At 45.9% G+C, this 26,511-nt stretch overlaps 1 protein-coding gene and 1 pseudogene across 1 annotated transcript in view; both read left to right on the forward strand.

The window, feature by feature from the left end:
* LOC126203000 (mucin-5AC-like) overlaps positions 1-26,511 on the forward strand; it is a 437,052-nt gene that overhangs the window by 368,465 nt on the left and 42,076 nt on the right. The window contains exons 3-4 of the mRNA XM_049937198.1: positions 1,792-2,855; positions 14,098-16,690. Of these exons, the coding sequence (XP_049793155.1) occupies positions 1,792-2,855; positions 14,098-16,690 (3,657 nt within the window). The remainder of the gene's footprint in view (positions 1-1,791; positions 2,856-14,097; positions 16,691-26,511) is intronic.
* On the forward strand, positions 831-948 carry LOC126204560 (5S ribosomal RNA; annotated as a pseudogene).

A 26,511-nucleotide genomic window follows, 5' to 3' on the forward strand; every position in this document is an offset into this window, starting at 1 on the left:
GTATATTGATAATTTTTACTTATGGACCGTCTGACAGCAACTGAATAAAAAACAATTTTAGTGCCATACGCGTTTCGCCTTTATTTTCTGCAAGGCATCATCAGTGGCAGGTTGCGTTTCAGAAACCAAAACATTGCATTAAAACAAGCGTTCAGTGCTTAGTGCTGTGGAATGTGAAAAAAAAATCCGCAAATTGGCGTTCATAAGAAGAACAACAACACCAAAAATGCAACAGGAGCGTAATATGTAAGAAATTGTCCACGCAACCTGCCACTGATGATGCCTTGCAGAAAATAAAGGCGAAACGCGTATGGCAATAAAATTGTGTTTTATTCAGTTGCTGTCAGACGGTCCACAAGTAAAAATGATCAATATACCGTAATAATCAGTATTGTTAAATCACGTAGGCTGCGATGGGCGGCTCACGTAGCCCGAATGGATGAGGGCAGGGCAGCGCTCAGAGTACTGGTAGGGAACTTAGAGGCAAAACGTCCTGTGGGGAGACCGAGGCGTAGATGGGAGGACAATGTGAAGGCTGATTTGAGGAGGCTAAGTATTGAAGGCGAATGGAAGGAAATATCCCAAGACAGGGACAGATGGCGAAAATACGTTGCTGCGGTAATAGTCTCTCGAGTCCAGTATGACCAGTGCTTGCGTGCGTGCGTGCGTGTGTGTGTGTGTGTGTGTGTGTGTGGCATTGTAGCAGCAGTAACTGATCTAACAACTGCACCAGACAATTGTCCTATGTATAGGCGTTGCCGTCTGCAGCGCCGTATTTTACCTGTTTACATAACTGTATTTGAATACGCATGCCTACATCAGTTTCTTTGGACAACGGCCTTGCCGCAGTGGATACACCGGTTCCCGTGAGATCACCGAAGTTAAGCGCTGTCGGGCGTGGTCGGCACTTGGATGGGTGACCATCCAGGCCGCCATGCGCTGTTGCCATTTTTCGGGGTTCACTCAGCCTCGCGATGCCAATTGAGGAGCTACTCGACCGAATAGTAGCGGCTTCGGTCAAGAATACCATCATAACGACCGGAGAGCGGTGTGCTGACCACACGCCCATCCTGTCCGCATCCTCCACTGGGGACACCACGGCGGTCGGATGGTGCCGGTAGGACACTCGTGGCCTGGTTGGTTGGTTGGTTGGTTTGGGGAAGGAGACCAGACAGCGTGGTCATCGGTCTCATCGGATTAGGGAAGGATGGGGAAGGAAGTCGGCCGTGCCCTTTCAGAGGAACCATCCCGGCATTTGCCTGGAGTGATTTAGGGAAATCACGGAAAACCTAAATCAGGATGGCCGGACGCGGGATTGAACCGTCGTCCTCCCGAATGCGAGTCCAGTGTCTAACCACTGCGCCACCTCGCTCGGTCACTCGTGGCCTGAACACGGAGTGCTTATACCAGTTTTTTGGCGCTTGAGTGTGTAACATGTACATTGTCCCGTTAGGGTCTTCAGGGCGAAGACTAGATAAATCTTGAGGCTGTCTTGAGGCACAATGTCGATGTTGTCGAATAAACCGTTCATACACGCTGCTGGGCATATCCATACCTGCGGTAATATCCGCGTTTCCACGTGGAAACTGTTTTGATGACGTAAGGCGGAACTGTAACATAGATCGGGTAGTATGCGTCCTTTGCGGTGTCTGAGGATAATATGTTGCGCCTCTCTGGAGCTTGGCCTCGCCTCTGTGTATGACTGTGTCTCCTGTCTTCTCTCGGACACAGCATTAGTGGACAGCGTTGCGTTGAACATGAAATATTGCATTTGACTATTAAATGTTACAGTTGCCACCACCGGAGGAGGATACTACGAAGCCGCCCGGTAAGGAGGAAAACGACAGCGGCAGCGAGAATAAGGTGGTGTCGACGTCACCACGGTACGTCCTCCGCGGGCGACGACCGCCCTACACAGTACTGGACCGCAGGGCGTCGTCGGCCAACAGCTCCAGGGACAGCAGCGAAGAGGACGAGGCGACGAAGCAGCGGAAGAGGCGACCGTCCAAGGAGGCGTCACACTCCGACGACGATAACGACGACGATAGTGACAGTGACGGCGACGACTCCTCGGAGGAGAGGAGAGGTGCGAAGATGGACGGACCCGGTGGCGGGAGGGTTTCTGACGAACGGAAACTCGTGCGGAAGAGGAGGCCGGGACAAGCTATTTCCGGTGTTGAAAGTAAGGATACGGAGTCCGTGAGAGGCGTGCGTTCCTCGACTGCCACACCGACGCAGGAGGCGACGACAGAAGTGAAGCCGCAGAAGTCGACGGAAGCCGTCTCGTCTACAGCGCCGAGTGTAGAAGCGGCGCAGGGCGAGCAGAGGGCGGCCGGCTCGAGAAAGAGACGTCCGTCCAAGGTTGTCGACAGCGGCGAAGAGACGACGAAGGCGGCGGAGGCGGCCCACAAGAGGCGGCGGCCCTCGGACACGGCGCTGTCGCCGGCGTCTTCGCCGCCTTTCCACCCGATGCTGCCCGCGGCGTCGGCGCTCACCATGTCCGACTCGCTGTACAACCACTTCCGGCCGCTGAGCGACGTCCCGGAGGACCACCTGCTGCCCTTCCTCAGCTTCGGCAAGAAGCTGCCCTCCAAGGCGGCGGCGGTCGCGCACCGGGCCGCCACGGGCAGCACCAACTCGCTGCTGCCGGAGGCCTCCGCGGGCCACGGCCGCGGGGGCGGCTGGGCGCTGACGACGGCGCCGCCCCCGGAGCAGCAGGGCTCCGGCCAGCGCCGGCCCCCGGAGGACGTGGTGGACGAGCACATGGACGTGGCGCTCGTGCGGACCGCCGTCGAGCGCAACAAGGCGGCACGCGGGGCTGCTGCCCCCAGCGCGCTCCGCACACTCTACACGAGGTACGCGCTCTCCGCTCGCACCACACGCGTCAACACTGCCGAACTGTATCAGTACGGAGATCGTGACGCACCGCTTTTCCAAAAGTGTAATTTATCCTCGTATTGGTTAAAAACAGTCTTGGTTGCAATTTTAGTTTTTTATTTTTCAACTACGCGTTTCGCCTTATTTAGGTATCTTCAGGTTATCTTAATTCGGTATTTCTTAGAAGGATCCTTTAGTCAGTGTAGCCAAAGGGCATCGTCGAATATATCAGGCCAACATCGTATTTGTTAAATTCAGTAAAAACTTATCTAGATGGACGAGAGTGACACCAAGATCTGCATAACGTGTTCCCGTTCACAGGAGCGAGTAACAGAATAAGATGGGGGCTCACTATTGTCCATCTAGAAAAGCTTTTGAGGACGGGGCGTGAGTCGTGCTTGGGTAGCTCAGTTGGTATGACAGTCTACAAGAATATCGAGAATATATGAAAGACGAATACTTCAAAATATACCGGAACAAAGACCATAAAAATAAGTTCGGAAATATGATGCAAATTTTGTTTCAGAAACAAGGCATCGGTTAATACCTAAATAATATGAAATCGACCGAACAAGATAGATTGCCAAAGTAGGCGATTGCTGTTGAGGGTGAAGTACGGTGGGGACTTCGTGTGCCCCGGGACCGATACGGTAGCCGTGAAGGCCTCAACAGAACCCCGAAAAAGCATGTTTTCCCAAGAAGTAACAGGAGTCATGCCACAGTACAAGAATAGTAGAGAAAAATTATTCTCATGCAATAGACGTGCATCACTGAAGAAGTTTAATTTCCTATCTTACTTTTCACTTTTGCTTCTCTCTCACTTTCGTTTAAATTCTAATGGAAGAATATTTTGCGTTCCGTTAATGCAGATGGGAGATGGGAGGCCAAAAAATAAATAAATAAATAAATAAAAAATGTTGGTAGAGCACTTGCCCGCGAAAGGCAAAGGTCCCGAGTTCGAGTCTCGGTCCGGCACACAGTTTTCATCTGCCAGGAAGTTTCATATTAGCGCACACTCCGCTGTAGAGTGAAAATCTCATTCTAGAAACATCCCCCAGGCTGTGGCTAAGCCATGTCTCCGCATCATCCTTTCAGGAGTGCTAGTTCTGTAAGGTTCGCAGGAGAGCTCCTGTAAAGTTTGGAAAGTAGGAGACGAGGTACTGGCAGAAGTAAAGTTGGGAGGACGGGGCGTGAGTCGTGCTTGGGTAGCTCAGATGGTAGAGCACTTGCCCGCGAAAGGCAAAGGTCCCGAGTTCGAGTCTCGGTGCGGCACACAGTTTTAATCTGCCAGGAAGTTTCATATCAGCGCACGCTCCGCTGTAGAGTGAAAATTTCATTCTAGAAACATCCCCCAGGCTGTGGCTAAGCCATGTCTCTGCATCATCCTTTCTTTCAGGAGTGCTAGTTCTGTAAGGTTCGCAGGAGAGCTCCTGTAAAGTTTGGAAAGTAGGAGACGAGGTACTGGCAGAAGTAAAGTTGGGAGGACGGGGCGTGAGTCGTGCTTGGGTAGCTCAGATGGTAGAGCACTTGCCCGCGAAAGGCAAAGGTCCCGATTTCGAGCCTCGGTCCGGCACAGTTTTCATCTGCCAGGAAGTTTCATATCAGCGCACACTCCGCTGTAGAGTGAAAATTTCATTCTAGAAACATCCCCCAGGCTGTGGCTAAGCCATGTCTCCGCGTCATCCTTTCTTTCAGGAGTGCTAGTTCTGCAAGGTTCGCAGGAGAGCTCCTGTAAAGTTTGGAAAGTAGGAGACGAGGTACTGGCAGAAGTAAAGTTGGGAGGACGGGGCGTGAGTCGTGCTTGGGTAGCTCAGATGGTAGAGCACTTGCCCGCGAAAGGCAAAGGTCCCGAGTTCGAGTCTCGGTCCGGCATACAATCTGCCAGGAAGTTTCATATCAGCGCACGCTCCGCTGTAGAGTGAAAATTTCATTCTAGAAAAGTTTTTACCGAGTTTAACGAATGCGATGTTGGCCTGATATATTCGACGATGCCCTTTGGCTCACTCTAAGAAATACCAAATTAAGGTAACCTGAAGATGCCTAAATAAGGCGAAACGCTTAGTTAAAAAATAAAGAACTAAAATTGCAACCAAGACTGTTTCTAACCAATACTGTTAAGCGCATGTTTGCCGTATGCCACATATGGATTGGAAGAATTTCTGCCGCGCGGGATTAGCCGAGCGGTCTGAGGCGCTGCAGTCATGGACTGTGCGGCTGGTCCTGGCGGAGGTTCGAGTCCTCCCTCGGGCATGGGTATGTGTGTTTGTCCCTAGGATAATTTAGGTTAAGTAGTGTGTAAGCTTAGGGACTGCTGACCTTAGCAGTTAAGTCCCATAAGTTTTCACACACATTTGAAATTTGAATTTTTTTGAAGAATTTGTATTTATCGTGGTGTCCAAAATTGAAGCGACAAACTGAAATATTGCAAGGTTGCGTTTATTTTACCACAAAACACCATAATCAGGTGATAGCAAAGTAGAAACAATATAGAGAATACAGAACGTAAACGATTGCAACATGCATAACGGTAGATAAAGATGTTCTTCGTGTTCTCCAACTTAACCGATTTACACAAACTTGCCGATAACAGGTTAATGCGCTCAGTATGGTGTCTTGACCGCCTCTGGCAGCAATACAGGCCTTGACAAACGATGGGGCACGCTGTGAATTATGTCATCAATCTCATATAGAGTCAATAACGCCCATTCTTCCAGCAGTGCTGCTCGCAAGTCTTTGAGAGTGGTTGGTGGGTGCTGACGTGATGCTACCTGTATCGCTAGTGCATTCCAGACATGCACTATGGAGTTAAAATCGGGAGAGCGAGCGGGTCACACCATGCGTGTGGAATAATTATTTATTTCTAATTTCTGCTACCAGTCGCTTTTTTATTTTATGTTTAATCTAAAATAATACAACGCGTTTCGAACATATTCTGTTCATCTTCAGACGTTTATACATACATACACACATACAGAGAGAAATGTTACGTTTAAAAGAAAACGTCAACCACGTGTTGTTTATGAGGTCGAGCATTGTCTTCCAGCTCACGAGGTTCCAAGATTTCGTCATGATATCTGACAGCAGTTAAACCTTGCAAATTTAGTCGTACAGATTCACGAAGACGTCTTCGAGTGGTCAACATAATGGCTGCCCACACCATTAGGGATCATCCTCGATATCAGTCTCTTTCCACAATGGTTGGATCTCGAAATCGTGTTCCACGGCCCCTCCAGATGCGAATCCGTCGAAAATCACTGTCCAGACCAAATCGGGACTCAACTGTGAAAAGAACATTGGCCCACTGTTTGACGGCCCAGGTGGCATGTTGACGTCTCCACTCTACACATTCCTTTCTGTGAAGACACGTCAGACGTACACATACAGAAGGCCTCCGACAATGAAGGCCACTCTCCCTAAGCTTTCTGTATACCGTTTGCCTCGCTACAACACGTCCAGTGGATGCTGCGTGGTCAGATGCTAGTTACGGTACCGTCGTGCCCGTACAACCAAATAACGATTCTCTCTTTCTAATTTTGCACGGGGTCGGCCACGCTCTGGTCTTCGGGATACAGTTTTGCTCTCTATAAACTGTCGCCACATCCGAAAAACAACAGAAAAATTCATGTTAAAGCCATCGGTCCATATCAATTTGTGAATGTCCTGTTTCCAATGGCCCTCCACCGCAGAGAGCCTGGTAAGCATCTTCTCTGTGCCATACTGCACCGTATGTGAATGTGTACACAGCCATTGTCGATGTGGGACTATCCGGCAAACAATATCCCGTTTGACAGGTGCCCTGACGTAGTCATTGGCGTGGTTGTTCGTTGACCAGAATGCCATCTTCCGTGCAGGAGACGATCGTACGGGCGTCTGTTGACATTATATGATTATATCGTGAATTAATAAGAGTGGACGACCAAGAACGAAGTGCTCGTATTATAAAGGGCGTAAGGGAAGGATGTAACCTTTCGCCCCCTACTGTTCAATCTGTACATCGAGGAAGCAATGATGGAAATAAAAGAAAGGTTCAAGAGTGGAATTAAAATTCAAGGTGAGAAGATTTGCTGATGACTTTGCCATCCTGAGTGAAAGTGAAGAAGAACTACATGATTTCCTGAACGGAATGAACATTCTAATGAGTGCACAGAATGGATTGAGAGTAAATCGAAGAAAGAGATGTAGTAGAAATGAGAACAGCGATAAACTTAATATCAGGATCGATGGTCACGAAGTAGATGAAGTTAAGGAATTCTGCTACCTAGGCTGTAAAATAACGAGTGACGGACGGAGTAAGGAGGACATCAAAAGCAGACTAGCAATGGCAAAAAGGGCATTCCTGGCCAAAAGAAGTCTACTAATATCAATTTGAGAAATAAATTTCTCAGGATGTACGTCTGGAGTACATTGTAGGGTAGTGAGACATGGACTGTGGGAAAACCGAAACAGAAGAGAATCGAAGCATTTGAGATGTGGGCTACGGACGAATGTTTAAAATTAGGTGGACTGATAAGGTAAGGAATGCGGAGGTTCTACGCAGAATTGGAGAGGAAAGGAATATATGGAAAACACTGATAAGGAGATGGGGCAGGATGATAGGACATCTGTTAAGGCATCTGGGAATCACTTCCATAGTACTAGAGGGAGCTGTAGAGGGCAAAAACTGTAGAGGAAGACAGGGTTTGGAATACATACAGCAAATAATAGAGGACGTAGGTTGCAAGTGCAATGGAGGACATATGAAGCGTGTTTAGGGGGGGGGGGGGGGGCAGTCACAGACTGGACCGTGACGGCGACTCTGTCTTCTGAGTTTGTGTACATACCGTGAAGCGGGAGATATGAAAGTGATGTGACTTCCGAACACGGGTTCATTAACAAAACTTTATCCGCTAACTCCCCTCCACACCTTTACGCCTTTCGGTTTCATCGCTTCAGGAAGAACGAGTCGAGTTCTCCGTTCTAGGACGTCCTGAATCCATCACAAATCCCATATTATAGTAAGCTTACGATTTGTTCCAAAATGACTAGGCAAAACTGTGAGATTCCGACCCTCATACATCTTGATGGTGGTGGCTGATGTGGTATAACTTTAGATTGAAATATACCTGTTTGTCAGGACGATATAACTGTTGCTTATTATTGGGCTTATTACAGTACACGCATTGGACATGGCGAATTTAGAATTGGCTCTCCTCTCTGCGGCCAAGTGTCGAACAAGTAGATCGTCACGCCTGCTGATGATTTCTAGAAAACGATAACGCACGAGTGCCGACTCGGCCTTCAGCGATGCGATAGTACGGCTCCCAGGTGCACAGCGTAATCGCTATACCGGTGCAGGAAGCGATGAGGCGGCGCCACTATAGGGCCCATTGTCTCTCGAACTCTTACGCACAGTTCGTGCAGATCTTAGCATTTACGGCATACTTCGAGTGTCTCTCCCGCAACTGCTTGACTGCAGACGTCGGACTGTTACGACTGACATCATTCCCTGGAATCATGGAGGTGCAGCGTGAATCAGAATCTGAAATTGTATGGAGCCTGCAGAATATCGCGGCTGTCATGGTTCTTCATTTCAGTGTTTTCTTTCATCCGAACAGATATGAGATTATATGAGATTATCAACGACACTTTGGAAGGTGCTGTAAACGTTACAGATTGAGTATAACGCACTGTTTCTCAGCCTTACACGTATGACACAAACATTTTTTGTTGCTTCCGCGTGAGATACCACACGTTGCTTCACTTCATACAGCCATCTATTTAATTTAATAAAATAATGTTATTGTTGTTACAACAGTATTTAACGCAAAATTAAAAGTGCCTCAGTGTAGCATTATATCGCTGCCTCATTCAGCATTGTACTTGCGATGTTGCCACTAAATTCTGCAGTAAATTTTCAATAAATTTCAGTGGATGTCTCATTGTATGGGTATCGACTTATTATATGGGTTCCGTTTACATAGAAGTCCCTTTCGCCAATAGCAACATCACAATCGATGTGAAAATGTCGCTTAATTTTCTCTTGACAGTTTATATTTTCATTAACATTTGTTCTCCTGTAGCGACTTGTTTGATAACAGTAGGAAGAGAACAGGAATATTTTTCGTAACTTAATACTGTGTAACTTCACATTCTCGTATTAGTTCAAAATAACGAAGAAATTCACTAGTCAGCATATATCTTTGCCAGAGATGCTATTGTGTTGAATATTAATTTGACGTTTCTTGAAAGTTTTCTAAACTTCCATGTGCGCAGGCCCACGTTTTGCCAAGGTTGTTTCTAGTACGAAGTAGGAGTTTCGCTGGGAAGTTCGAGCACGCTGCAGAAGTTTCGCTGGGAAGCCCTTACACAACCTCCTTGTTATCTCAGTCTCTCCCCATGCGATTTCCATAAATTTGGAATCCTGAAGAAAGACATTCGCAGCCGTCTATTTGCTTGGGATGAAAATGTGCACCCTTAGGTTGTCATCGTTCCATAGGCAACGGTAAACATTTTTCGATGCAGGAATTGACCGTCTTGTCTCATAATGGCCTAATTACTTTTTCCATCTTTCTGGTTTTCATTTGACTGCCCCTTATTAGGTATAGTTTTCGCCTCCTCAGGTTTCTCAGCATTTTAGTGACGCTCTCCTGTGAGTGAAAAAAACCGATGATACTCGTGTTGCCCTTCTTTGAATACGTTCCATATTGTGTGTTAGTTCTGTTCGTTATAGATTCCACACAACTGAACAATATTCTACAAGCACACGCCCGAGCGTTCTGTAACCGGTTTCCTTTGTAGGCCGACTGTATTTTTTCGAGATTCTGCCAGAGTGTTCATGTCTTGTCACCAACCTTACCTGCGACAGCCGGTGCTCATTCTCGTTCATATTCCTAAAACTTGCGACATTTAGGTATTTGTAAGAGGTGAGTGACTATATTATTTATGATAGATATTGTAGTCGTACAATAAATACTAAGTTTTCTAGTTTTTTCAAGTGCATTGTTTTACATTTCTGCAAATTTAAAGCAAGTTCCGATCATCGCACCATACCGAAATCTTAGCAAGATCTGACAGAGTATTTTGCAGTTTTTTTCAGGTAGCTCTTCATTATAGTAACAGCATCATTTCCAGAAAGTCTTAGCTTACTATTAATATTGTCTGCCGAGTCATTAATGTACAACATGAACAGCTAAGGTTCCAGAAATCTTCCCTGGGGTACGCCTGAACTCACTAATACGATTTCATCCCTCGATGACTCTCCTACCTACATAGAAACCGCCAATACAGTTACAAATTTTATTTCACCCACCATATAACTCTACTTTCGATAGCAAGCGTAGGAGTGGCACAGTCAAATGCTTTTCGGATGTAAACATTGCATCCACCTGACTGCGTTGATTCATTTCTTCCACGGCGTCATGTAAGAAAAGCACGAGCTGCGTTTCGTGTGACCTGTGTTTTCGGACCCTGCTGATTGGCATGGTGTAGGTCATTTTGTTCGAGATACCTCATAATGTTTGAGGTCAGAATATGTTCTAGGGTTCTACAGTAGATGGACTTCAGTGGTACTCGACGGTAATTTTGTGGGTCACCTCCGCTATCTTTCTTGTAGACGGGTGTAACTAGAGCTTTTTTCCGAACACTGTGACACAGTATTTTGTTCGAGGATTCTACGAAATATTGCGGTTAAATCGCAGCTGCGAATTCTGTATAGAATCTGACAGGGATTACTGCAGAACCTGGAACCTGGTTTAGACTCAGCGATCTCAGTTGCTTTTAACACCGCTAATTCTGCCGGAAAACTTGAATGGTCCCGTTGACAACCAGTTTCTACATTTGTGAAACAGCTGGTCAAAATACACCTTGCAGCGCAACAAGTGCTGGTTCCAGAAAATGTAAGTGTTTATGCACAAGATGGACTGTGATGATGGACTTTTATTTGTTTAATTATTATGACATGATCGGTTTCTTTTTTTTTTTTGGGGGGGGGGGGGACTTGCGAATTGTGCGGTGTGCATTAATCGGATTGATAGCACAGCTGAGTCGATTACCCGATTTAACGAAGAGTTTCCCCACAGAATTCTGTCATGGTCTACAGAGCTGAATCCTTATTGCTGTGAAGTATAAAAAGAAGAGATTAACCCTTCGAATACCTGTTGTAAATTTATTCCAAAACGCCCTCAGTTTGTCTTATTCTTTCTGAGCCGGTCGGAGTGGCCGAGCGGTACTACTGTCTGGAACCGCACGACCGTTACGGTCGCAGGTTCGAATCCTGCCTCGGGCATGGATGTGTGTGATGTCCTTAGGTTAGTTATGTTTTAGTAGTTCTAAGTTCTAGGGGACTGATGACCTCAGCAGTTAAGTCCCAGTGCTCAAAGCCACTTCAACTATTTTTATTCTTTCTGAGATATCAGATCCTTACGGACGTCCCATGTGTACAACTCTTACACGAAGAAAAAATGTCCGCAGCTCTTGGTCTAGTGGCTAGCGTTTCTGCCTGTGGATCACGGAGTCCCGGGTTCGATTCGCGGCCGGTTTTTTTATAAGGGCGCCGACGACCGCGTAGTTGAGCGCCCCACAAACCAAACATCATCACATCATCACGAAGAGATAATAATGACGTGCTACTTAACAACACACCGCACATTCTGTGTGACCTACCGTTTCTGCAACTTCCTCGGCAGATAATGGAACACGCTACAGGCGGTTGTTGAGATCCGTCTACTGCTCTCCAGTGGAGCTTTTGGGAGGTAGCTGGATTGCCTTCTCGCATCGTCTGCTACATCTCTGCTCTCGTGACTTACGGTAAGTGCCGTGAAACTCTCTCAGGCGCAGAGTCACGTAATAACGCTGAGCGTTTGCGAAAGCGGAGACAGAACTTCCTCCCGATGTGCTACAAACAGCAAACGCCTTCAAGTCCTGCAGACTCTTACTACGCTGCTGCTTTGCTAACTCGTCGGTTTGCGATTTACATTCTCCGCTTAGTGGCACATTTACACCTACAAATCAAACTCGCCGAAAAAATCCAGTGTGAAAACTCTAGGAATCGGCGTACTTGTCAAATTTTTAAATACATTAGTTACTTTAGTTTATCAGGGGAAAATGGAACTGAAAGTCGTTCCTTAGTGAAGTACTTAGGTAGGTTCTTTCTAAAAGATTCATCTGATTTCACATATCTTCTACATTAATCAAGACAGAAACTTGGGGTGAATATACACTACTGTCCATTAAAATTGCTACACCACGAAGATGACGTGCTACAGACGCGAAATTTAACCGACGAGAAGAAGATGCTGTGGTATGAAAATGATTAGCTTTTCAGAGCATTCACACAAGGTTGGCGGCGGTGGCTACACCTACAACGTGCTGACACGAGGAAAGTTTCCAACCGATTTCACATACACAAACAGCAGTTGGCCGGCGTTGCCTGGTGTAACGTTGTTGTGATGCCTCTTGTAAGGAGGAGAAATGCGTACCATCACGTTTCCGACTTTGATAAAGGTCGGATTGTAACCTATCGCGATTGCGGTTTATCGTACCGCTACACTGCTGCTCGCGTTGGTCGAGATGGAATTGGTGGGTTCAGGAGGGTAATACGGAACGCCGTGCTGGATCCCAACGGCCTCGCATCACTAGCAGTCGAGATGACAGGCATCTTATCCGCATGGCTGTAACGGATCGTGGAGCCACGTCTCGATCCCTGAGTCAACAGATGGGAACGTTTGCAAGACAACAACCATTTGCAAGAACAGTTCGACGACGTTTGCAGCAGCACGGACTGTCAGCTCGGAGACCACGGCTGCGGTTGTCCTTGACGCTGCATCACAGACAGGGGCGCCTGCGATGATGTACTCAACGACGAACCTGGGTGCACCAATGGCAAAACGTCATTTTTTCGAATGAATCCAGGTTCTGTTTACAGCATCATGATGGTCGCATCCATGCTTGGCTACATCGCGGTGAACGCACATTGGAAGCGTGTATTCGTCATCGCCATACTGGCGTATCACCCGGCGTGATGGTATGGGGTGCCATTGGTTACACGTCTCGGTCACCTCTTGTTCGCATTGACGGCACTTTGAACAGTGGACGTTACATTTCAGATGTGTTACCACCCGTGGCTCTACCCTTCATTCGTTCCCTGCGAAACCCTACATTTCAGCAGGATAATGCACGACCGCATGTAGCAAGTCCTGTACGGTCCTTTTTGGATACAGAAAATGTTCGACTGCTGCCCTGGCCAGCACATTCTCCAGATCTCTCACCAATTGAAAACCTCTGGTCAATGGTGGTCGAGCAACTGGCTCGCGCGCGGGATTAGCCGAGCGGTCTGTGGCGCTGCAGTCATGGACTGTGCGGCTGATCCCGGTGGAGGTTCGAGTCCTCCCTCGGGCATGGGAGTGTGTGTTTGTCCTTAGGATAATTTACGTTAAGTAGTGTGTAAGCTTAGGGACTGATGACCTAAGCAGTTAAGTCCCATAAGATTTCACACACATTTGAACATTTTGAACAACTGGCTCGTCACAATATGCCAGTCACTACTTTTGATGTGGTATCGTGTTGAGGCTGCATGGGCAGCTGTATCTTTACACGCCATCCAAGCTCTGTTTGACTCGATACCCAGGCCTAGCAAGGCCTTTATTACGGCCGGAGGTGGTTGTTGTGGGTACTGATTTCTCGGGATCTATGCACCCAAATTGCCTGAAAATGTAATCACATGTCAGTTCTAGTATATTTGTCCAATGAATACCTGTTTATCATCTGTATTTCTTCTTGGTGTAGCAATTTTAATGGCCAGTAGTGTAACTTATGCATAGGATTATAAACTTTTTATTTTCAAAAGAACCATCCGATTTTACTAGGGCATGTTTCCCAGATGCATGTACATAGAATCGTGATGCGCTTTTTACAATTAAATTTAGATATAATTTTCCGTTTACCTTTCGTAAATACTCACCGAGCCCTCGAAAGCACGCACGACAAACCAGGATCGTCCCTTTGTGTAGCGAGTTCACAGTTTTAGGTGTATGACGTTAGAGTCCGCAACAGTTGTTTGAAGTGGAGACACATATACATCTTCCGTAAAAAAATGTTTTCCCAATACTGACAATAGCTAGTCTGTCGGCTTTGGTGTAGCCATTAAAAACTTTAGATGAGCACTGAATGAAATACCCTGCCAATAGAATGGCAAATATAAAGTGAAACATAGGTGGTAAGCAGCTTTTCTGTTCCCTGTTGCAGCGCCCAGCGCAGGCCCAGCTTGGACGAATCGACGACGACAACCAGCTCTGGACCTGCCCAAGCGCAGAATGGGTCAGTCGAAGTCCCAAGCATGTCGCCAGTGGACGCTTCTGTCGACGCCAACAGAACGAGTGAGGCGCCGGTGTCTCCCTCGATACAGACAGACGTTCCTCCTCCAGCCACGTCGTCTCTGAAGACGCAGACACCCGCCGTAGTGACGTACAGGCGCAGAAGTACCACCACTACAGTTCTGCCGTCGGTGAAGCCTCTCTCCAGCAGTGATTCGTCTTCCAGTGTCACGAATACATCATTTCCCGCCACCACCATTGCTTCACCCTTCACTAACAGCACAACCAGCGACACTGCCAATTCCTTCATTGCCACTAATTCCAGTACTACTGGATCCACGACAGGCAACATGGCTACCACTATCCCAACCACCACAGTTACGAGCACAACTATCACCACTTCTACAGCCACGTCTTCAACCACCTCTACCAGGACTACTCCTTCCACCATCACCACAACTCCAAATCCCTCACGTTCCAACGAGCGTCCTAGCAGCCGGTGGACTATTATTGTAACCACACCGCCCGCTCCGCAGGAAACCTTCCCTCCTCCACCAAGATTTACCAGAAAGCCAACTGCCGTGAGCTACACTGCCAACTCTCCAAAACATGCCACGGAAGGCACAACTGCAGAACTGAACACTACACCAGTCTACGAAAGCAGCTCCGTTTCACCGGTACTTTCTCTCCAAACTTCATCCTCACCTGCATCCGAGTCATCTGACATTCCATCAGCACTCGTCTCGAGCCTACCATTTAGCGCTTCCTCATTCAGAGTACGTTTTCCGTCGCCTCCATCTGTGTCTCCCGCAAGAGATCCTCTACCGCATAAACCTAGGAATTCCAGCATCTACAGCACCATTAATCGCAGGCCGTTCTTACGGAAACCGCCAGCGAAGCTGGTGACTGCAACTTCACCACCAAACCAAAGAAACTTGACCGAACCGCCGCAGTTCACGAATAGCGTGTACATGGACGCTCGACATTCTTTGCTGCCCAAGCCCAACAACATTTCTTGGCTCCCGGTGTCTCAGGAACTTCCCGTGAAGAACTTCACCAAAATTTCGCTACAAAGGCCGGCACACAAGTATCCTAGGCCAGATATTACGTTACGGAGAAGACCGACTCTGCGGGATAACGAACATATATCTGTGCTAGAGAACACCACCCCAGTAACTGATCTGGCGAAGGTACGTGGAAATGAGACAGCATCGTCTAGTCTTGGAGCCAACTTAGGTTCTGCAGCCAAAGAAAGCCCTGTAGATATTCCAGATGAGGGCATGATGTTGGGTCTGTCACCACCGCCACCCACAACTAAAATTCTGTCCACGGCCGTGGTGACCTCTGTTTCTGTACAGGGTGAGTGGAGGTCGCCAGTAACGACAACAATTCCACCAGCTTTGTTGCCTCTGCCTCTAGAGCTGACAGCGGAGTCTGACTCCAGTTCAGAGAGCAGGAGTAGCTCTGCTCCAGCTCCAAGCAAGGCAGCGACATTGAACTCGTCTAGTGTGGTTAATGCAACTGCGCGAGGCAACGCAGACGTCAATACAGTAGTCAGTGTAAAGAACGAGCCTCCTGTAACAGCTGCCCCCGTCCCTCAAACTACTGTAAGTACGCAGAGCTCGGAAGTCTCTTCGACTTCATCATTCCAACCCAGCTCGACGTCTGGATTCGATGAGTCTAAAGATACTCCCAATCACGAACAGCAGAAACAGAATGTCACGAGCGAGGCCTCCTCTATTTCTTCCCAGATCGAGTCTACCACTCAGCGTCCTGAATATAAACTGAAAATTGCCGATGATCCAACCACGATACCAGAAGTCTCCAGTGAACCTGTCACATTACCTGATCGAAATCTCAAAAATGTCACTGCTGCGCCCTCCTCGAAAACTCCAGACACAACAACAGAAGCGAGTAAACAGTCTTCGGAAGTTGGTGCGCTCACTACACCCAGTACCTCAGTGCAGGAATTGGAGAAGGCGACGCAACCAACCGAAGAGAGTGCACTGACAACGACAGTAGGTGTAGAATCCACCTCTGCAGGCCACACATCAGGGATGGCAATATTCGAGCGACCTGATAAAGAGTACGACCTACCGATAGTCCACCTGTACAATGGCAGCTCGACAGTTTGGATGACTGAAGCGGCGGTACCAGCGAGGGGTGGTGAGCAGACGACGCAGAAGACAACTACCACTGAAGGCATCAGCAGCCCAACGCCAAAGACTGCTACTGCTGAAGACACTGGAAGCCCAACGCCGAAGACGAACGCCACTGGAGGCGGTCAGTCGACCTCATCCAACTCGTCATACCAGCCGGGCGTTCAGTGGGGAGCAGGTGTGCAGCCAGGGTGCGGCAACGCCAGTCATTGCTACGAGGCGGCGGCGCCCACTCCTGGTTCTGAAGACCCTGAGGACTCTTGGGGCATGCATGCTGGCATGTACGCACTTGGAGTGCTCTGCACCGTCCCGTTGGCCATCGCTGCCGCCTTCGGTGTTCGCTTCTTGGCGCGGAAGCGGAGAAAGGTTAGTCCGCTACTTATTTTCTGTTTTGTTGTTTCATCCTCCTCGCCCCATAAGAGCAAGGACTAGACTTCTAGCGATACAAAGGTAACGCTCTTCGGATAATCAGTTTAAAAATACGTAAAAGAAAGTACAGTTTCGAGGTCCATATCGAAACTAATGCATCCTATGTTTTTGTGTTTACTTTGAGTATCGGGGCCACATTATTTTAGATTAATATTGATTTTTTTATGTTCCCGCTAATGTACTGTGGGTTTTACTGTCCCGCAAAAGGTAGCAGCAGCAGTGTATCATTTCAGAATATCGTTTGACGCTGAGGTGCTTGTAAAACAGATGTATCATTGAACTCCTCGGTGGTGAACAAATTGCGCCAATTGAAATATAGTAGTTTGGGAGATTTAAGAAAGCAACTATTTCGATGAATAGACCACATATAAAAAGAACTGTTGCAGCCTAGTACAAAAAGTAACTGAGAGCAGTACGCTGTGAGACGAACAGAAATAACACTTTTATTGGAAGACAATAATTACACTGTAATGTCTGGACCATCAAATCGATATGTTTGACAACGTTCCCGGTTGCTGCCATCATCTTACACAGCTTCGACTGTGTTCCATTTCATGCTTTCTTCAATGTTCTTCGATCAGCCTGGAATCTTCCTAATGCAGTATTTATATCACCATCATAGTCATAAGAAATATTGCAACCTAAGTAGTTAAGCTGTTGAAACTGTTCAAAATTCTGTAATTCAAAACAATATTTGCTCGCATTGGGTGTTTCCTCTGGAACGCCATCGTTGCTAATTTTGAAGTAGAAACTTTAAAATTATATTCCAATGGCTCTGACAACTATGGGACTTAACGTCGGAGGTCATCAGTCCCCTAGAACTTAGACCTACTTAAACCTAACTAACCTAAGGACATCACACACATCCATGCCCGAGGCAGGATTCGAACCTGCGACCGTAGCAGTCGCGCGATTCCGGACTGTAGCGCCTAGAACCGCTCGGCCACCGCGGCCGGCTAAAATTATATTCTTTGCAAGTCTTATGTAATAAGTAAATAATTCTTTGAAATTATCTTCCGTGTTTTGCGTGATCACTATGTCATTAGTGTGTGGTAGCACATTCGAAATGATCCTTAGTAACTTAGTTCCAGGTGGTGGTTGTCTGTGCAAAATATCGTCCATATAAATATTTTAATAAGCGTGGATGATAATATCCACACTTTTCTTACACCCTGGCTAATAACTATATTTTCCCCATTGTAATTAGATAAACTGAGTCTTAACCAGGTGCCATTATATAAACTTTTTATACACGTTATTGTGTGCCGAAGTTAGCCTCGCTTGGTTATTATATTCTATGGATCCTGTCCGCCTACATTATCGAAAGTCTTCTTTAAATCTATACACGCCATGTGGATGGGTAAATTCAGTTCCTTTCTTTTCTTTGTTAGCTGCTTCATAGTAAATACATTTTCAATACAAGCTCACCCTTTTAGAAGACCATTCAGTTCTTCTTCCAAGAGCGACTCTGCTGTTGACGTTATTCGCTTACTTAACATACCAGGATGTAGTTTACAGGTTGAATTTAAGTAACGTGTATTTCTGTAGTCTGTGGGTTCATTTCTTTCTCCTTCCTTAAATACAGAAGAAACAGTTGGCGCAAACCACGTTTCAGGGATCCTCATTGTAAGCCAATATGGTCAATAAAAACAGTTCCATCCCATTGTGATAGGGTTGTACAACAACCGGTTTTGAATTATTTCAGAATAAAACCAGTCTTAGTTGCAGAGTTATTTAATATCAATAACACTTTTCATTCTTTTGGGGCCGGCCGAAGTGGCCGTGCGGTTAAAGGCGCTGCAGTCTGGAACCGCAAGACCGCTACGGTCGCAGGTTCGAATCCTGCCTCTGGCATGGATGTTTGTGATGTCCTTAGGTTACTTAGGTTTAACTAGTTCTAAGTTCTAGGGGACTAATGACCTCAGCAGTTGAGTCCCATAGTGCTCAGAGCCATTTGAGCCATTCTTTTGGAGCATCTTCAGATGTCTATAAAACAAGAAAACAGTCTATTAGAAACAAATAGAGGAAGGGACATGGCCCTATCTTGTATGACTACGCAGATAAAATAATGAAAGTAGCTAATTTTGCGTCCATTTTTCATTTTGCATGGCTTTATGACTGATGGGTTACGTATCCAGCTACTTTCACGTACGTTTCTCAATTAGTTTCTTGTACATTGTTTTCTTGTTTTATAGACAATCAGCCGGACAGAGTAGCCGAGCGGTTCTAGACGCTACAGTCTGGAACCGCGCGATAACTACGGTCGCAGGTTCGAATCCTGCCTCGGGCATGGGTGTGTGTGATGTCCTTAGGTTAGTTAGGTTTAAGTAGTTCTAAGTTCTAGGGGACTGATGACCTCAGAAGTTAAGTCCCATAGTTCCCAGAGCCATTGAACCATTATAGAGAATCTGATGTGCCCCTAAAGAGCAAAGCGCCTTATTGACTTTGAAAGCTAGACTGTTTTTATTTGGAAATAAATGTCTTCAATAGATTCAGGAGGCGAAGTTTTGAGTAAAAGTCCTCCATTCATAATGAGTTCGGCATTTACGCCCTCTGGCCTAGGTGATTTTTTAAAATTTGTGTTTCTTATTACTGTCTCTAAGCCCCTAAAGTGAGCTAGTCAATCTTTTTTACTAAGTCTCCATTCCTTTATTCAGGATTAGCTGAAACATCTGCCTCGGGATTAAATCAAATGCTTTTATAATGGTCAATTCATTCTTTCTGTGCTTCCTATTCGTGTGTGGCCCCTTTCTGCTTTATTTAAATTCTTTGATAATTTGTAGACAAATTCTTGATCCGTGTACACATGGTGTTGGAATATCCATCTCGGGGGTAAACCAAATGCTTTTACAATGTTCCATCCAGGTTTCCTGTGCTGTCAAGACTTTCGTGCCTTGTCTCTTTCTGGTTGATTTAAATACTTTAATAAGTTACAGGCAAATTCTTGTCCCCTGTATACATTGTGTTCCACATCGCTAAGGAACTTTTCTCAATTGTCTGTATGTGCTCTTCTTGTCAGAGATTTTGCAATATTTCTAGCGGCTATATTATGCTGTCTAGCTTTCACTGTTTTTAACTGTAGGCACGTGTCATACGCTGCTTGTTTATCCCTGAGTACTTTTTCTATTTGCAATAAAGCAGTTTCGAAAAGCGGAAGCGCAGTGTCTTCGTTGAGCGTCTGCGGGGAGACAGGATTAGAGAGCTAAATTTTCCGCGCCTCACGGCACGTGACTGATGCACTCCTTAGTCGCTGGGTTTACTTCCGCGTTCAGAGCGCTGCTGCATCCACAGCCAACTTGTGCGCATCACGTTGCGGGCGCGGCCTTGGCTGCACCTACTGGTAGGCAAACCGCACAACATGCCGAGACTGCTGTGTTATGAATGCATAACGACGAAGAACTAGTCGCCGCCTTTGTGCAGGTTTATCAGCAGCACTAGCAGCTGTGTCAGACAGCCGATTGGCGGTGTCCAAGAAATCCCTGCGAAGTGCAAAGATACGAGCAGACCGCACCAACTATCTCGCGAATAATGTGAGAGTGGGACGGGAAATTGAGCAGTACTCAACTGCTGAACCGGCAGGCAGGCATGTTGTGGCCAGAGACTACAGATGTGGGCAGTGCATCGTCCTGGAATTAGTTTCGGGAAGAGCTATGTGCCGAGATTACACTACTGGCCATTAAAATTGCTACACCAAGAAGAAATGCAGATGATAAACGGGTATTCATTGGACAAATATATTATACTAGAACTGACATGTGATTACATTTTCACGCAGTTTGGGTGCATAGGTCCTGAGAAATCAGTACCCAGAACAACCACCTCTGCCGGTAATAACGGCCTTGATACTCCAGGGCATTGAGTCAAACAGAGCTTGGATGGCGTGTACAGGTACAGCTGCCCATGCAGCTTCAACACGATACCACAGTTCATCACGAGTAGTGGCTGGCTTATTGTGACGAGCCAGTTGCTCGGCCACCATTGACCAGACGTTTTCAGTTGGTGAGATATCTGGAGAATGTGCTGGCCAGGGCAGCAGTCGAACATTTTCTGTTTCCAGAAAGGACCGTACAGGACCTGCAACATGCGGTCGTGCATTATCCTGCTGAAATGTAGGGTTTCGCAGGGATCGAATGAAGGGTAGAGCCACGGGTCGTAACACATCTGAAATGTAACGTCCACTGTTCAAAGTGCCGTCAATGCGAACAAGAGGTGACCGAGACGTGTAACCACTGGCACCCCATACCATCACGCCGGGTGATACGTCAGTATGGCGATGACGAATACACGCTTCCAATGTGCGTTCACCGCGATGTCGCCAAACACGGATGCGACCATCATGATGCTCTAAACAGAACCTGGATTCATCCGAAATATGACGTTTTGCCATTGATGCACCCAGGTTCGTCGTTGAGTACACTATCACAGGCGCTCCTGTCTTGTGATGCTGCGTCAAGTGTAACCGCAGCCATGGTCTCCGAGCTGATAATCCATGCTGCTGCCAACGTCGTCAAACTGTTCGTGCTGATGGTTGTTGTCTTGCAAACGTCCCCATCTGTTGACTCAGGGATCGAGACGTGGCTGCACGATCCGTTACAGCCATGCGGATAAGATGCCTGTCATCTCGACTGCTAGTGATACGAGGCCGTTGGGATCCAGCACGGTGTTCCGTATTACCCTCCTGAACCGACCGATTCCATATTCTGCTAACAGTCATTGGATCTCGACCAACGCGAGCAGCAATGGCGGGATACGATAAACCGTACCGCGATGGGCTACAATCCGATCTTTATCAAAGTCGGAAACGTGATGGAACGCATTTCTCCTCCTTACACGAGGCATCACAACAACGTTTCACCAGGTAACGCCTGTCAACTGCTGTTTGTGTATGAGTAATCGATTGTAAACTTTCCTCATGTCAGCACGTTGTAGGTGTCGCCACCGGCGCCAACCTTGTGTGAATGCTCTGAAAAGCTAATAATTTGCATATCACAGCATCTCATTCCTGTCGGTTAAATTTCGCGTCTGTAGCACGTCATCTTCGTGGTGTAGCAATTTTAATGGTGAGTAGTGTATTTTCTGTAATCCTTCTGTGGAAAAGGGTACTGCGCGTTAATTATTAGACAATCCTACAGTTGCCTGACGGGAAGGGGGTCGGTCTCAAATGTTATTACAGTGCAGTGAGAAATTCATAGATACATTTGACTGAATTGATTGAAACGTAGACCTACATAGTAATAATGCAGATTTTTCAGTTATTATTGAGCGCCTCGAAGTTGTATAATTTTGTCAAAACAAGACCAAATTTCCATGCAAGCGGCAGTAATCCTTTTGGCGCTATTGTAAATTAGGTAGTCATAAGTATTTTTTTATACTTGATACGTGGCTAGTTTCGGTGTTTGTCGTCATTAGGTCACCACGACGTCAAAAATAAAAAAAAGTAAGTTCATGTGGATGAGGAGGAAATTAATCCTGTTAAGTTCGAATACAGCGTTAGTAGCGTGCTGTTTGTCACAGCACGGTCACATCGATTAAATAACGAGGCGTACCGTTGCTGTGCGATATGAAATGGAACGAGCACATCAGATTGGTAGTCGGGAAGAAGAATGCTCGGCTTCGTTTTATCGGGAGAATTTTGGGTGAGTGTAGCCAGTCTATAAACGAGACGACGTACAGAAAGCTAGTGCGACACATTTTTGAGTGCTACTCGAGTGTTTGGGACTAAAAGAAGACACTGAAGCAATTCAGAGGCGTGCTGCTAGATTTGTTACCGCTAGGTTCGATCACAACGCAATTATTACGGAGATACTTCGTGAACGCAAACGGGAATCCCTAGAGGGAAAATGACACTATTTTCTAGAGGCACTACTGTGGAAATTTAGAAAACCGGTTTTTGAGGCCGACTGCAGATCGATTCTACTGCCGCCAACGCACACTTCGCGTAAAGACCACGAAGGTTAGTTTCGAGAAATTAGGGCTCGTATGGAGGTTTATATACAGTCCTCTCTTCTTCGCTCTGTTTTCGAATGGACTGGAAAGGAAATGACTGGTAGTGGTACGTAGTAACCTCCGCCATGCACCTTGCGGTGGTTTGCGGAGTATGTATGTAGATCTTGATTCAAATAATCCAGTGACGGTACAGTGCTTAGGTTACGGATTGTTACAGCCAAACATTTGGAAGTATTCACATGTATCCGAAGCACGGCACTAGACTAGATAGTGTGTACGTGTCGCAGCGAAAAAGACATGGAGATGGCAGATCGCTGCAACTGAATGTGCTGGCAACTGAATGTGCTGACTCAAGTAGTTGTTCTCTGTGTCAAGTTACATATCGAGGGCTACGGTGAATAAACTGCAAAAGTAAATCTTGTAGTTTGAGTCAGAATGATAGTAGAGCTTCGGCTTGTTCTGCGCACCAACGTCACGCATTCTCCAACAGCCAATCAGCGTTCAGTAGTGTTCTGACTACTGAGCACGCTGCTGTGAATGTTGTTGTTCATTGCGGGCATTAAACGTGATCGTAGCGACATATTCAGCGAATTTTTATTAAATTTGTTGCGAGTAATCGCTGATGGCGTTGTTAAGCGACAAATACTTCAGATCGCTGTTGCAGAAGCAACGAAAATAGCATCCCAAATTTAAAAGAACGCAAAATCCCCAAGACTGGCAAAGTTATACAGAAGTTATAAATATCGCGCGTTCTTCAATGCGAGATGCGTTTAATAATTTCCACAACGAAATTCTGTGTCGAAATCTGGCAGAAAACCCGAAGAGATTCTGGTCATACATAAAGCACATCAGTGGCAAGACGCAATCAATACCTTCACTGCGCGATAGTAACGGTGAAGTCGCCGTTGACAGAGCCACTAAAGCAGAGTTATTAAAACACGGTTATCCGAAACCTTCATCAAAGAAGACGAAGTAAATATTCCTGAATTCCAATCAAGAACAGTTGCCAAGATGAGAAACATAGAGGTAGATATCCTCGGTGTCGCAAAGCAGCTTTAATCACTTAATAAAGGCAAGGCTTCTGGTCCAGATTGTATACCAGTCAGGTTCCTCTCAGAGTAAGCTGATACAATAGCTCCATATTTAGCAATTATACACAACCGCTCGCTCACAGAAAGATCCGTACCTAAAGACTGGAAAACTGCTCCAGTCACACCAATACCCTAAAAGGGAAGTAGGAGTAATCCGTTGAATTACGGGCCCATATCACTAACGCAGATTTGCAGCAGGGTTTTCAAACATATACATTATGAATTACCTCGAGAGAAAAAAAAAACGATTTATTCACACATAGCACGGCTTCAGAAAACACGGTTATTGTGAAACACAACTAGCTCTTTATACTCCTGAAATAATGAGTGCTATCTACAGGGATGTCAAATTGATTCCAAATTTTTAGATTTCCAGAAGGCTTTAGACAACGTTCCTCACAAGCTTCTTCTAACTAGGCTGCGTGCCTATGGAATATCGCCTCAGTTGTGCGATTAGATTCATGATTTTCTGTCAGAAAGGTCTCAGTTCGTAGTAATAGACGGAAAGTCATCGAGTAAAACAGAAGTAATATTCGGCGTTCCCCAAGGTAGTGTTACAGGCCCTCTATTGTTCCTGATCTATATTAACGACATAGGAGGAAACATAAGTAGCCCTCTTAGATTATTTACAGATGATGCTGTCATTTACCGTCTTGTGAAGTCATCAAATGACCAAAACGAATTGCAAAATGATTTAGTTAGATATCTGTATGGTGCGAAAACTGGCAGTTGACCCTGAATAAAGAAAAGTGTGAAGTTATTCACATGAGTACTAAAACAAATCCGCTTAATTTCGATTACTCCATGACACACAAATCTGAAGGCTGTAAATTCAACTAAATACTTGTTGTTGTCTTCAGTCCTGAGACTGGTTTGATGCAGCTCTCCATGCTAATCTATCCTGTGCAAGCTTCTTCATCTCCCAGTACTTACTGCAACCTACATCCTTCTGAATCTGCTTAGTGTATTCATCTCTTGGTCTCCCTCTACGATTTTTACCCTCCACGCTGCCCTCCAATGCTAAATTTGTGATTCCTTGATGCCTCACAACGTGTCCTACCAACCGGTCTTTTCTTCTTGTCAAGTTGTGCCACAAACTCCTCCCCAATTCTATACAATACCCCCTCATTAGTTATGTAATCTACCCATCTAATCTTCAGCATTCTTCTGTAGCACCACATTTCGAAAGCTTCTATTCTCTTCTTGTCCAAACTGTTTATCGTCCATGTTTCACTTCCATACATGGCTACACTCCATGCAAATACTTTCAGAAACGACTACCTGACACTTAAATCTATACTCGATGTTAACAAATTTCTCTTCTTCAGAAACGCTTTCCATGCCATTGCCAGTTTACATTTTATATCCTCTCTACTTCGACCATCATCAGTTATTTTGCTCTCCAAATAGCGAAACTCGTTTACTACTTTAAGTGTCTCATTTCCTAATCTAATTCCCTCAGCATCACCCAATTTAATTCGACTACATTCCATTATCCTTGTTTTGCTTTTGTTGATGTTCATCTTATATCCTCCTTTCAAGACACTGTCCATTCCGTTCAACTGCTCTTCCAAGTCCTTTGCTGTCTCTGACATCGGCGAACCTCAAAGTTTTTATTTCTTCTCCATGGATTTCAATACCTACTCCAAACTTTTCTTTTGTTTCCTTTACTGCTTGCTCAATATACAGATTGAATAACATCGGGGAGAGGCTACAACCCTGTCTCACTCCCTTCCCAACCACTGCTTCCCTTTCATGTCCCTCGACTCTTATAACTGCCATCTGCTTTCCGTACAAATTGTAAATGGCCTTTCGCTCCCTGTATTTTACCCCTGCCACCTTTAGAATTTGAAAGAGGGTATTCCAGTCAACTTTGTCAAAAGCTTTCTCTAAGTCTACAAATGCTAGAAACGTAGGTTTGCCTTTCCTTAATCTTTCTTCTAAGATAAGTCGCAGAGTCGGTATTGCCTCACGTGTTCCAATATTTCTACGGAATCCAAACTGATCTTCCCCGAGGTCGGCTTCTACCACTTTTTCCATTCGTCTATAAAGAATTCGCGTTAGTATTTTGCAGCTGTGACTTATTAAACTGAAAGTTCGGTAATTTTCACATCTGTCAACACCTGCTTTTTTGGGATTGGAATTATTATATTCTTCTTGACGTCTGAGGGTATTCCGCCTGTCTCATACATCTTGCTCACCAGATGGTAGAGTTTTGTCAGGACTGGCTCTCCCAAGGTTGTCAGTAGTTCTAATGGAATGTTGTCTACACCCGGGGCCTTGTTTCGACTTAGGTCTTTCAGTGCTCTGTCAAACTCTTCACGCAGTATCGTATTTCCTATTTCATCTTCATCTACATCCTCGTCCATTTCCATAATATTGTCCTCAAGCACATCGCCCTTGTATAGACCCTCTACATACTCCTTCCACCTTTCTGCTGTTCCTTTTTTGCTTAGAACTGGGTTTCCATCTGAGCTCTTGATATTCCTACAAGTGGTTCTCTTTTCTCCAAAGGTCTCTTTAATTTTCCTGTAGGCAGTATCTATCTTACCCCTAGTGAGATAAGCCTCTACAGCCTTACATTTGTCCTCTAGTCACCCCTACTTACCCATTTTGCACTTCGTGTCGATCTCATTTTTGAGACGTTTGTATTCCTTTTTTGCCTGCATCATTTATTGCATTTTTATATTTTCTCCTTTCATCAATTAAATTCAATATTTC

The sequence above is a fragment of the Schistocerca nitens genome, chromosome 9, assembly GCF_023898315.1.
Source record: "Schistocerca nitens isolate TAMUIC-IGC-003100 chromosome 9, iqSchNite1.1, whole genome shotgun sequence".
Lineage (NCBI taxonomy): Eukaryota > Metazoa > Arthropoda > Insecta > Orthoptera > Acrididae > Schistocerca > Schistocerca nitens.